At 37.8% G+C, this 14,211-nt stretch overlaps 1 protein-coding gene across 3 annotated transcripts in view; it reads left to right on the forward strand.

Moving 5' to 3' along the window:
• Window positions 1-14,211, forward strand: part of LOC134345410 (cohesin subunit SA-1) — a 281,646-nt gene that overhangs the window by 190,909 nt on the left and 76,526 nt on the right. For 2 of the 3 annotated variants that reach the window (XM_063046029.1, XM_063046032.1), the window contains exons 2-3: window positions 7,829-8,013; window positions 11,795-11,900. In XM_063046029.1, the coding sequence (XP_062902099.1) occupies window positions 7,985-8,013; window positions 11,795-11,900 (135 nt within the window). In that variant the 5' untranslated portion in view covers window positions 7,829-7,984. Of the gene's footprint in view, window positions 1-5,257; window positions 5,389-7,828; window positions 8,014-11,794; window positions 11,901-14,211 lie in introns of those variants that run through there. The other variant, XM_063046030.1, reaches the window with a different exon arrangement.

The following is a 14,211-nucleotide window of genomic DNA, read 5'->3' on the forward strand; positions in this document are numbered from 1 at the left end:
CCTAATTCTGCTCTTATTTCTTATGGTTTTATAATCTGGGATGTTCAAACCAGGATAAGGCATCTGTTGTACTATCTTGTAGATGTGATGCTGTGAAGTTGACTTTGAGATTTCCTAGTTGTAGTTAGTTTTATTGATTGTAATCATTAAATTTGATTTAAGGGTGGAGAAGGATAAGATGGTGGCGCGACGCAGCTTGTGTGGCCACTCCGGTGAATGATATCTGTAATCTGTCAAGTAGGGTGCTGTGCACAATCCTGATTTGATGGAGACAGATGTGAGAGAACAGAGGAACATCTGGTGAAACTTCTGAAATGCCTTTTTCATTGCCACTGTTACTGTGTGATCCAGAATCTCCGGAGGGGAAGGCCTCGAATTCTCAGCTTTGCTTGTTGCTCGGCGACTGGGATGGGGTCAAAGCGCTCGGCAGAGATGGTGCTCGGTGTCGAAGGGCCGGTCGGAGGCTCGAAGTTTTCAGACGGACTCAGAGTCGACTGTGGTCGGGTGCTTCCAATGCATCGACAGTTGTCGGTGCCTGGAGGTTTATGGCAGAGAGAGTTTCTCCCTTCTGCCACCTGCTATCGGGAACTATCAGGAGTCGATCGGAACTTTGAGACTTTTTTTTACCGTTCCCATGGTCTGTTCTTTATCAAATTATGGTATTGCTTTGCACTGCTATAGCTATATGTTATAATTATGTGGTCTTGTCAGTGTTAGTCTTTGGTTTGTCCTGTTTTTTTGTGATATCACTCTGGAGGAACATTGTATCATTTCTGAATGCATGCATTTCTAAACGACAATAAACGAGGACCGAGTGTCCTCATGATCTAATCTAATCTAATCTAAAATTTATGGGAGTTTTCCATAATCAAGAGTTTGATAGAAAAATTTCTTTGTCTTTTTAAATTGAAAATTAAGGAAGTTTCTTTGTAACCCTTTCTTAATCTTACAGTGCCTTGAAAAGGTATTCAGTCCCCACAACTAGTTTCACATTTTATTGTCTCATTTTCTAAATTAAAAATATATTGAAGTCAGAATCTTTTGAGCTAATCTTTAAAACGCTGCAAATCATGTCAAATCAAAAGAAAAATTCCAAAACCTGTCAACAGTTTACTAAGAATTAAAAGCGCAAAATTGTGAGGCCGAAAAAATATTCATCCCCTTTGTAATTACTAAACTAGCTTTCCTCAGGAGCAATACTGTATATTGCCTTACTAAATCACCCAATTTGTTGATGTAAAGGATTAGAGGATCACCTGCTTTCAATGAATTCATAAGAATAAGTAACCCCTCTCTCTTCTGTATGGTCTAAAATGTATGATAGATTTTCAACAGAGATTACCTAACTCGAACCCAAAGGAACATTTAAGACAGGTCAGTGAAATGGTGTTAAAGAGGCACAAATCTGGTGAAGTGTCCCCGACCATTTCAAAGATACTGAACATCCCTCGGAGCTCAGTACAGTCCATTTTGGAAAAATTGGAAAAATATGAAACCACAGCCACACTGCTTAGGTCAAGTTGCTCCTTTAAACTTAGTTAGAGAAGAGTAGCACTTGCAAGAAAGGTCACTGTGACGCCAACAGTCACTGAGTGAGCTGCAAATGTCAATGGCTGCAACTGGGGATAAATTTCATGGCTCCCCAATCTCTTAACTATGTTAATTACAAATGCTATATGCAGTAATACAGTAGTGTACTTTCAATGTAGAAAAATTTGCTATTATTACTACTTGTGCGCAGTGTCAAAGGAGCAGCAATTAGGAAAGATTAAAGTAATAGCTTAAAATTTCCTCAGTCGGGATGAGGTTTGCTGCTTATGTACACACTAAACCAGCTGTGACTTTGAGCTGATCCACTCGTGTAAACTTTATCAAAGAAGCTGGTCTCAACATGATGGAGTCGCAGAGGAGCCAGGAGCTTGGCAATCAGGAATACTTTTGACAGCAGGTGAAATTTTATCCTCAGACTGAATGGCTGCCAAGCACTTCTCTGGATGTCTAATATTCACAAATATTCAAAAACTTAATAGTCAATTATCTTATAAAAAATTGGGGCACCATGGTAGCGTAGCAGTTAGCATGATGCCATTATAGCCCAGGGTGTCAAAATTCAGAGTTCATTTTCACTGCAGTCTGTAATGACTTTGTATATTCTTCCTGTGACTGTGTGTATTTTCTCCACGTGTTCCAGTTTCTACCCAAAGTCCAAAAATGTCTTAGGCTACGTCCACACTACGCCAGATAATTTTGAAAACGCCAGTTTCGAGTGAAAACAACAGGCGTCCACACTGGGCGTTTTTCAGAGTATCTCTGTCCACACCAAAACAGATATTTGGGCGAATCTACTCCTGCTTGGCATACGCAAAGACATCTACAGAAAACAAGTGAAGAGAAAATGGTATAATATTTACGTTTCCGCGGCGGCGTTGTGCTACTTCCATAGAATAAAACTAGAGTACCAACAACAACAGCGAAAGAAAGTTTTCAACAATTTCTTTGAGGAATACAAAGAAAACCTCGTTGGAAAAATCAGACCGGACTTCTCCGTTTAGACAGACAATGAGGTCGAGCTGTTTCTGCGTGTTACAAATGACTACAAAGTCAACAAAGCAGTGGAGATGTTTAATTCCAAACAAACTATTCATGTAGACAATAAAGTAAACAACACACGCCTGAAGCCGTCCTCTACCCAAGATCAACAAGAGAGTGGAATCTTCTGCCGCCAGACCTGCACAGTATTTCCGACATTAATATTTTTAAAGATAGACTCAATCAAATCAATTTAGGAGATCTAGTCAAAAAAGCTCACTTTACAATTTAACTCTCACGCCCTTCACACCGACTGCGTGTTATAACAGCGGTGGTCAGTCAGCGACAGTGCCAGCCTGGAGACCCCGGGGTACAGGAGATCGATGGTACGACCACCGCAGACTGGGATCCGGAGGGTACGGACAGAACAGAGGATGCAAACAGAGAAACCGAGGGGACCAGCTTGAAAGCCATGTCCAGTTTAAATTCCATGCTGAATATTTTGGAGGATCAAGAACCAACACAGCCCCGTCCGGCAGTGCTTGCACAGTCCCAAGCAGAACCCGAAAAGGCGTTGTTGTGTTGTCATGACAACGTTTTAAAATCTCTCCGTTTACCCCGTACACACTACAACGCGAAACAATCGTTTTCAAATTTACACACTCTGGAGAGTGTTTTCGAAAATCTCCGTTTTCAGAGTATGAAAACGCCAGTTCAGTGTGGACAGAGGGTCAAAACAAAGAGAAAAGGCTTCGCTTTAAAAATTATCTGGCGTAGTGTGGATGTAGCCTTAGGTTAATCGGTCATTGTAAATTGTCCTGTGATGAGGCTAGGATTAATTAGGTGGATTGCTGGGCGTGTGGCTCATTGGGCCGGACGGGCTTGTTCTGCACTGTATTTCTAAATCTTCCAACCAATAAATAAATAACAATTCAATCAAATGGCTAAATGGAAAACTTAAATTAGAAACTAATAAATTGGCTTATCGTCAGGTACAGGGAAAAACTGTGTGTCATCCATACAGTCATTCTGTCATATCAGAATATTGAGGTAGCACAGGGGAAAATAATAACAATTTAGTCAGACACACAATAACATTCAAGGCAATGACGAGGTAGACTGTGAGGTCAAGATTCTATTTTGTTGTACTAGGGGACTTTTTAGTAGTTTTATAATAGCGGGATAGAAACTATCCTTGAGCCTGGTGGTATGTGGTTTGTATCTGCTGCTCAGTGTGAGGGGTAGAAGTGAGAATGTCCAAGGTGGGTGGGATCCTTGGTTAGGTTAGCTGCTTTACTGAGGCAGTGAGAAGCACTGCAGAGTCCATGAAGAGGAGGCTGGTTTTTGTGATGTGCTGAGCTGCTTCCGTAACTCCATAATTTCTTACGGCCTCTGGATACTGAATTAACTCAGTTGCTTCAAAAATAGAACATGCATATCTGCCTCCTCACCATTGCACTCCATTGAAATGATTAAACATGTGTTAGATCTAAGCTGGCAAACGCCCAGTCGATAAATTTACAGTTTTGCCAGGAAAGCTATGTTTCTGTAACAAGTTTTCAGCTTTTGTGCATAGTAAATGACAGCATGAATCAGTTAACAAATGTGGGCTCCCACATGCTTCTTCAGTCAATAACGTGTAGTAAAGTACAAGTCAGCAGTTCTAGATGTATTTACTGTGCAGTATTTGGTAGGAATCTCTAGCCAAATATAGATAATCAGTTATTTTGTACTTGAAAGCTTTCAAAAAATTATTTGTTTTTATTTAAAATATGCAGGATAATTGTCATTGATTTAGTAATAAAGATTGTCATACTGTATTGACTTTTTCAGTTCTCTGACGATATTGCTCACAGGTTGGGGGTTGGGTAATACTGCTATTTTGCTTGATGTGGCATGAATGACTGACTGCAGTTTACAACTGTGTTGTCAAGCTTGTCAGTTCAACAATTAGCTGAGAATTTCTGTTGTCCGGGGAACATGCAAGAATGCCGAACCATTCAGAAGCCCAAAAAAAACATCCAGGAAAGTGAACCAGTGCAAAATGTCATCTGCCAAATTTCTAAGTTAGATTCAAGCCAGTCTGCCAGGAAAGCATGTCTAAAGATGTAATCTAAGAAATGCTGACTTCGAAGATTCTGAATTAACACATTTCCTTTTGTTGAGTTGTGATGCCTATTGCAGCTCTGACTTGAATCTTGATGATCTGTGAGTGAGATTGTTCATATTATCCAGCAGAACCCTCTGCTGGTAACATGCTGCACACTGTGTCTGAGAAACAATATGCATACCAGTCTAAGTTACAGGAATTAGAGGCTGCGGGCTGTGATTTTGCAACGTTTGAGTTCATCACAGCTGTTAGATCCCAGCTAACCTTACACTAGCTTACCTGCAATGCAGCCATCTAGTGGCAGGCAAAAAAGTTAGTTTATGTACTTTTTAGTAGACTATAGAGCTACTGTATATGGATGTTGAATGTTTAAATAAATATGTTGTAAATTATTAAAATTGCAGTGGCTGTAATGGGTTCATTAATACCTGATCATTGAACAGAATTGAATTTATTTTTGTATTAATTTTCTCGAGTTACCAAAGCTTTTAGTTGTAATGGTACCCTAATGAAAAAAAATAATTCATATTATTAATGTTTTATTCCATTTTGAATAATTGGTGTTTGAGCATTATGTTTGAAAGAAGTAATTGATGGGGTTAATGCTTTTATCATTTTAAGATTGTGGATAATACTGCCCCTGGTGGAGATACAAAAATTGAAGTCAGATCGAGAAAGAAAAGATCATACTGCACGATCAGTTTGTTACTTCTCCCAAATCCACACGTTAGATGCTTTACATTATTGAAGTATGTTCCACATGATATTTGTGGATAGAACTTGTCATGTAAAAACTGTTTTTCTTTTGATAAGTTAGAAAATAGTTCTCAATTAATCAATCTAATTTCCAGTTGTTAAATGAAGTCCATATTACATTATGTATGTTTTACAAGGAAATTTAATTCTGTACTTAGTGGTCATACAGAGGGAAACATTATTCAAAATCAATTAAATCTGAAGAAGTGAAGACAAATATTAGAGTGTGCAGTACAGAATTATTCCTGTGGGTGTCTCTTTTCCCCTGTGATTGCTTTAACTATGCAAAAGTTGGCATACAGTGGATAAAGTATAAAAGAAACTCAGATGTCAATTTTAAAAAGTGTTCAATTAGAAGAGGATAACCTTACAAAATAAATTTATCTGTGTAATGAAATGTAAGCATACAAGGACTTTCAGTTAAGGGGAATCTGTTTAAATTTTTGTTAATTGTATTTGATTCTTTGTCAATTTCAACTTTTAATATCACCATACATGTTACAAATAGATATTAATTTTTGTAAGACAGCACAGTAGCATAGCAGTTAGCACAGTTACTTTACAGCACCAACGATCATCAGTCAGGGTTTGATTCCCGCTGCTGTTTATAAGGAGTTTGTATGTTCTCCCCGTGACTATGTGGGTTTCCTCCCATATTCCAAAGATGTATAGTTAGGGTTAGTCGGTTGCAGGCATGCAATGTTGGCATCAGAAATGTGACAACATTTGCTGTTTGCCTCTAGTATAATCCTTGGACTGTGTTGATCATTAATGCAAAAAAAAAGTGCATTTCACTATGCTTTAATGTGACAAGTAAAGCTAATCTTTTAATAACACTGTAGTCTTTATTACAACTTTAATAATTTGCATGCTTGGGACTTCACTGATACTGGACTGGCGAATTGTCAGGGAACCATAGAACAGTAAACCTGTGGTAGGTAAGTTATTGGAAAGGGTCTTGAGGGATAAGGCATGCACATGTCAAAAAAAAAACTGGTTGATTAGGGATGGTTAGTATAGCTTTGTCTGTGGGAGATGATATCTCATGAATCTGAAGTAATCTAAAAGGTCGATGAAGGAAGACAGTAAACATAATCAAGTAAAGTCTTTAAGATTCCACTTGGCGACTCAGGAAGGTTACATGGGATCAAAGGAGAGTTAGCTAACTGGATACTGGATGGACTTGATGGTATAAAGCAATAGCTGATGGATGAACATTAATGTTTCAGTCTGGTGGCCTGTGACAAGTGGTGTGCCATGTGTCAGTTTGTCATTGAAATCAACGATTTGCGAATGTCCCAATTAGTTTGCTGATAATACAAAAAGAGGTGGTGTCATGGACAGTAAAGAAGGTTGTCAATATTGCAGGGGATCTTAATCAGCTGAGTAAGTGGGACGAGGAATGGCAGATTTTGTTTTATTGTAATAAATGAGAAATATTTCTGTTTGGCGTGTCAAATCAGGGTAGGACTTTTATAGTAAACAGGGCTCTGGGGAGTACTGACAGCCAGAGGGGGACTTACGAATATAAATGTTCAGTCCTCTGAAAATGGAGTCACAGGTAGACAGGGCAATGGATGACTCTCATTAGTGAGGGCATTGAGTATTGAAGTTTGGATGTTATGTTAGAGTTGTGCAAGATTTGGTGGGACTGGATTTGGAATATTGCATTTATTCCCTTGTTAGGAGCAATGCCGCGGATTTAGAAAGAGTACAAATAGATGATGTCAGGACTTCAGGGATTGGGTTATAGGGAGAGGTTGAGGAGGCTAGGACAATATTCCCTGGAACATAGGAGTCAGAGGAGGCCTAAAAGACATGAAGACAATCATGAGGGGCTTAGGATGAATGTACACAGTCCTTTTCCCAGGGTTGAAGAGGGGATAGGTTAAAGATAAGTGGGGAGAGGAATTAATAGGGTCCTGAGAGGCAGCTTTTTCACATAGAAGGTGGGCTATATATGGAATGAAAGGTTAGGGGAACTAGTTGAGGCAGATATGTCAACAACATCTAAAAGACATTTGGACAAGTACATGGATAGAAAAGTTTTTAGAGGAGTATGGGTCAAATGGGGGCAAATTGGACCAATGTAGAGGGGCATCTTGGTCGGTATGGATGAGTTGGGCTGAAGGTGCTGTGTCTGTGCCTCAGAAAAAGAGAAGCTAATTTAGCTTATAGTATTGGGGAAGGGATAGATTAGACAAATGGAATATTTTTAATGTCGTAAGGCAAGAGTTGCTGTGTAATAATCTGATGAATTTGGATTGGTACAGTAGAACTGTAATGGGCCATCTCTGAAACTTTCAAGATGTAGGAGTAGACTGAGTTAAAAAGTTACAGAACTGTCATTTACTGTTTGGAGATTGGCAATTGTGAAAAGGAAAATCTTTTCAAGTATGGTTTTCTAACGCCTCTCACTTCACTTGTTTTTAGATTTTGCCCAAATATGTCTTTCATAAAGACCAAGCAAGTAAAGAACGGAGAAGATACTTTCCACATAATCCAGTTAATTGAAAGATTGCACAAAAACAAGAGAAAAAAAATTCAGAACTCCAGCCCAGCTTTGTGTACAGCAACGGTGTTGAAGAGATGATCACTCCAGAAATCCCAGTGTTACAGTAAGTACGTAGTGGATGTACAGAATTTTGAAGCAGATATTGTAAGGATATCTGATCAGGAAACAAAGGAGGTCGATAATGTTTCCTGAAAGTTGAGGGAAAATATTACAAATTAGAATACTTGCTGTAACAAATCTTAATAAATTTAGTTTTCTACAAGTTGCCACCAAAATTTCCTGTAGGTTGTTGTCAACATGCTTAATATTTCAGATTTTATAACCATCCAAAATGTTGCAACAATATAGTTATAAAAGCAAGTTGATATATTCCATTTTTAAAATTAATGCTGGTACATATAATTAGCAAGTGTGGTCATTTGTATTAACTTTGACCAATCTGACTCTTAAACAGAATTGTTCTTACAAGTGTTGCTTTGATTTTTTTCTATTCTGCATATTTTTAAACAAATAATACATCATCAGTTGCATTGTATTGCAAAGTACAATTTAACTTGAGTTGGGTGCAAAATCTTTGCTTTTTGATGTTCAGATGCTGGGTATGATATTTACAGTGTGTCTGGTTATTTGGATCACCTTGTACTGACCCAGAAGGTATTGAGAAAATTACTAAGATAATGTTACATACAGAATAATATCATTTGGTTCTATTTGGTTTAATGGTCTGCAGCGCCATTAAAACCTTCTGGCTTACTGGTGGTAAATTTTTTCATCCATTATGAAGCACCTTATCTGCCTTTGCCTTAAAGTGTTCAAAAATCCTTTTCCACTGGCCTTTGAAGAAGAGCATTCAAAAGTCTCGGTTCATTGTGGAAAAAATAGTCTCATCTAAGTTGAGTGGGAAATTGCTTATTTTAAAACAGTGAGCCCTGGCCCTTGAATTAACAACCAAAGGAAATGACCATTCCACATACAGGTTTCCCCCACCATCCGAAGGTAGAGCGTTCTTATGAAACAGTTCGTAAGCCAAAATGTCATAAAGCAAAGAAGCAATTACCATTTATTTATATGGGAAAATTTTCTGAGTGTTCGCAGACCCAAAAATAACCTACCAAATCATGCCAAATAACATATAAAACCTAAAATAACAGTAACATATAGTAAAAGCAGGAATGATATGATAAATACATAGTCTATATAAAGTAGAAATACTTTTCCACAATCATTACTGAACTGTTCTCCACAGCAAAAATCTCACGCAAGCGCCGTCGGCAGAAAATCTCACGCAAGCGCTGTTGGCAAGAACGCTCTGTCTAGTAACCTTTAAGCTATGAAGCTGCTAAATCATACCAAATAACACGTAAAAATACACAGCCTATATAAAGTAGAAATAATGTATGTACAGTGTAGTATCAGTTACAGGAATCGGGAAGATAGCTTGCCGAGCACACGGATGATGGTGTGTTAGACTGAGTCGTTGCAGGTTGGGTGGTGCAGTGGCCCCCACCCTCCAGGCCGCCGAGCGATACATTGCCACGAAGCACGCAGGGGTCCAGCGGTAGCCGGGAGGCACACAGCACATCTTTAAGAAAAAAGCCGAAATAAACTAATTAATTAGGTGCCGCCCGACACGTAATTGTCGGCCCAGATCAGTGCCGATTTCCGATTGCATCATCTCTGATCTGGGCCGACAATTACGTGTCGGTGGCACCTAATTAATTAGCATGCTTATTTCGGCTTTTTTCTTAAAGAGGTGCTGTGTGCGTCCCGGCTACCGTTGCATTCTCCGCAAATCGGTATCTGTCCGTAGCCGGGGGGTTGGGGTGGTGGGACACTGGTGTGCCATCTCGTCGTCTCTTTCCATTAGAGCAGGCAGCTCATCTTCTTCTGTCTCTGCCCGCCTCAATGTCTAAGGTCGAGGTTCGTCTGCTGTGGCTGGTGTGGAAGGCTTGCTTGACTGCTGAGCCTTGCACATTTTTCTATCACACAGTTCTTTACTAAGGACTCAAACCATCCTGCAAATATCTCCTAAACAGACGTACCCTTTAAAAATTAAAGTCATACTTTACCATTACTCATTTGGTTTCGATTGTTATCCTTTTTTCTTCCAATTGCATCAACTCTTCATCTATCAGTTCTTGGTGATGGGATGCCAAAACCGCTTCAACATCATGTTCGTCAGCTTCCACAAGCCAAACTCACGTTGTCCTTACTTCGTTCACCGCGATCAAAACGCTTAATTATGTCTAGTTTTACCGTAAGTGTAACACCCTTACGAGCTCTTTCAGGCTCTTCCGATACCATAGAACTCATCTTGCAAACGGCTGCTCACAGGCACGTGTTAAAGCAAAGCAGTTCCCCATCCAGGGGAGAGCGGCTGCTCGGGGCGCGTTCTGCCTTTTATCGCGCGCTGATTTTTTATCACACACTGAATTTTTTTTTGTAACAGTGAAAACACCTTCTGAAAGCGAAAACAGGGTACTAATGTAGGTCTTTCATAACAGTGAGGTTTCGTAAAGCAAACGTTCAAAAAGCGGGGGACACCTGTATACCCTGTCAAGCCTGAGCAGGGTCTCGAGCAAGTCTCTTCACACTTTTCTAAACTTCAGCAAATGCAAGCATATCTTGTCCTAACGTATTAACAACTTTCCTTTTTAAAAAAAAGACACCAATGGATTTTGCTTTCTGATGATTGGTCGATCTTTCACCCATTGTAATACGTTGCCTTTTACAAAATGAGCTTTTAAGTTCTGTGAAAAACGTTGATATAGCACACCATTATTAAGTGTCTTTCAGAAACCTCAACATGTTATTCCATTGCCTTCCTTTTGAGAAGTATACCTTATCACACATTATGACTTCATAGGACTCCAATATTGGTGAAGCATGATTTTAGTTTTAACAAAACCATCTTGACCTTGAATGATTGCCAATAACTTTTCTAAGTGCCACACTATAATGTCTTTAGTTAGAGCCCCTAACATTTTTCAGTGACAGGTTGAACTAATTGTCCTCTTTTTCTCTCTCCCATTTTGATTAAAGAAGGAACCGAAGTAGTTCTCCTGACCCTTCTTTCTTTTAATACTTTGTGAAAATTTTTTTATGGCTCCGTCATCAAGTGAGGAGAATAATAAGTATGATGTTTGAAATTGTAAAATGAACATATTGTGCTTATGCATACCAAGGGAATTCACTTGAGTATATCATCTTGCTTTGATGTATTCAGTGAATTGATTGTTTCTCTGGCAATTTTTTTCTGAAAATTTCAATTTCATTCCTGAAAAAAAAGTTGAAAGTAGGCTAACTGTATTGATGCCAGAGTAAGAAAAGAAGAAGCTTGTAACTATTTTTTGCATTGATATTATTTGGTCATGTTTCTTCCATTGTTTTATTGCTTCATTTTCAACATTATTTCTTGTTATAGGGTTCTTCAGGGGAATCTTAATTGCAGTTTTTTCATTATTCAATTTTTGCTTAAGTTCAGCATAAGATGAATCTGGAAATAAATAAGTAACATTTCCTGTTTTTTGACCTTTTATCTTTGCAGTAATTTTATATCTGAGAATTCAAAATATTGTGGCAATTACTATGTTTTGGTCATCGTCCAACTGTGTTTTGCATTTTCAAGTCACATCCTTATTTTGTATGGTAGCTACATAAAAAGATATGAGACAATATGCTTGCAGTAGCTCTTGAGTTTCAAATGTCTGCTCTGTATAATAAATCTGTGCTTAATTCCAAAAAGCATGTTTTTAATCTGAAAAAAATTTTTCCCTGATGCTAATAATTTTGATTTTTGTTTGTGAGATTATGGAAGAAATTAAACAATAATTTTAGCATTACTTTGTTTTTTTAACTTTAAATTTGTTTTTTAATCTTTTCAGGGAGTCAGCAAATGAAACAACCATTCATTCTGATGTTACTGGTGAATTCGATGACCCAGAAGTGAAAGCACGGAAACGCAGAGCTCGTGGCCCTGGCAGGCCACCGGTATGAAATTTTTAAATCTTGAAATTATTGAGTCTTGAAAGCAGCATGTTAGTGTGTTATGCATAAATAGCAAGTTCTGGCCAAAGTGGAAAATTCTGAATATTAGAATACAAATTTCATGCAGTTTTGTATAAAGATACAGCAAGTTACACACGAAAATGAAGCACCATACTTTAGATAAGCTTCACTAAATGTGTCTTCATTTATTGAATGTCACTTTGTATTTACATTGCAGTTGTTATTCTCATTCCATCTACTTAACAGTTCACTTATCCTGAACACACTTTGTATTTACATTGCAGTTGTTTTCCCCATTCCATCTACTTAACAGATAGTTCACTTATCGTTAACATCCTGGTTCATTGCAGTATCAGTATAATAGATTGTATGTATTTGACAAAGGACCTGAAATATTGAAAAAGTTATAAGGATATTGCCAGGACTTGAAGGATTGAGTTATTAGAAGAGGTTGGACTTTATTCCTAGAGCATCAGAGACTGATAAATGATCTTGTGAAGGTACATAGATCATGGGAGGATTAGATAGGCGAATGCACTGTTTTTTCCCCAGAGTTGAGGAATCAAGAACTAGAGAGCATATGATTAAGGTGAGAAGGGGAAGATTTTATAGGAACATGAGGGCTTTTTTTAAACACCAAGTTTGATGTGTATGTAGAGTGAGCTTCCAGAGGAAATGGTTGAAGCAGGTATACTAATTTTTTTCAATATAATTTTTATTGAGTTTTCAAACTTGATTACATGAAATACTAATATCTACCCTCCCCCCTTCCCTTAACCCTTCCCCCCGATATATACCCCTACCTAAAAGAAAGAAAAGAAAAGGAAAAAGAAAGAAAGAAAGACTGCCTGGATATTGGAAGGTCTCCCCATGCTTCATGGGATTCGAAATAAATTTAATATATTTATTTGTTACTTTCCCGAAGGACCAGCATCTTTATCATCGGAGCACCTAGATATGCCAACCTATCTTTTGTAAATAAGGGCACCAAATATTCAAAAATGTATCATATTTATTTCTTAAATTAGAAGTAATTTTTTCAAGTGGAATACAGCTAAAAATTTCATTATTCCAATGATCCATACTTAAATACGAATCCGATTTCCAAGTAACTGCTATAGCCTTCTTGGCTACTGCCAATGCGATTTTTATAAATTCATTAATTTCTATAAACCTTTCGAAATTAATGAAACCTTCAAAAGTTTCTACTCTGAATTGTATCAGTCGGAATCACAAAATGATGTTAATGAGATAGAAAGATTTTGATCACAAATAACTTCCAAAATTGAATTTGGAAGAACAGAAGGGATGAGATATGCCTTTTACATTAAAAGAGCTTGAAGAAGCTTTAGGATCACTTCAAAGTAATAAATCTCCAGGAGAGGATGGTTTTCCGCCTGAATTTTATGAAAAGTTTAAAGATTTATTAATTTCTCCTTTTATGGAGTTAATACGTCAAGCGGAAAAAACACATAAACTTCCAGAATCTTTCTCCACAGCGATTGTAATAGTATTGCCAAAAAAAGATAGAGGTCCTTTAAAACCAGCATCATATAGGCCTATTTCTTTGTTGAACACGGATTATAAAATAATAGCAAAAATTTTATCTAGTAGATTATCTAAATATTTACCAAAATTAATACATACGGATCAAACAGGATTTATTGAAAATAGACAATTGGCAGATAATGTAACTTGGCTACTTAGTATAATTCAATTGGCACAAAAAATTTTTAAAAGACAGTTGAACAAGTACATAGACTAGAAAGTCTTAGGAGGTTATGGGCCATGCACTGGCAAACGGTTGACGTGGACCAGTTAGTCCAAAGAGACTGTTTCTATGCTGTATAACTCTATGAACTCTATAAAGGCAATATTTAATTTATTGAAGCATTCTGCCAGTCACTTAAGCTTAATTAGCTGGCAAACCTGTAAAAGTTGGTTTATGTCTGACTGTTTTAATATTATATCAATGTGCTTTCAATTCTGTGTCTGGGTTAATTAAATGAAATTATCATGAAGGCTGTTTGCCAGAATGTGACAACTTTAATAAATTGTTGTTTCATAAGAACATATGAAATAGGAACAGGAATAGGCAGCTGACCCATCGAGCCTGCTCCGCCATTCAGTAAGATCATGGCTGATCTGGCTATGGACTCATCTCCACCTACCTGTCTTTCCCCCATAACCCTTAATTCCACTACTATGCAAAAATTTATCCAACCTTGTCTTAACTATATTTACTGATGTAGCCTCCACGGCTTCATTGGGCAGAAAATTCCACAGATAAGAT

The sequence above is a fragment of the Mobula hypostoma genome, chromosome 4 (assembly GCF_963921235.1).
Source record: "Mobula hypostoma chromosome 4, sMobHyp1.1, whole genome shotgun sequence".
In the NCBI taxonomy this organism is placed as follows: domain Eukaryota; kingdom Metazoa; phylum Chordata; class Chondrichthyes; order Myliobatiformes; family Myliobatidae; genus Mobula; species Mobula hypostoma.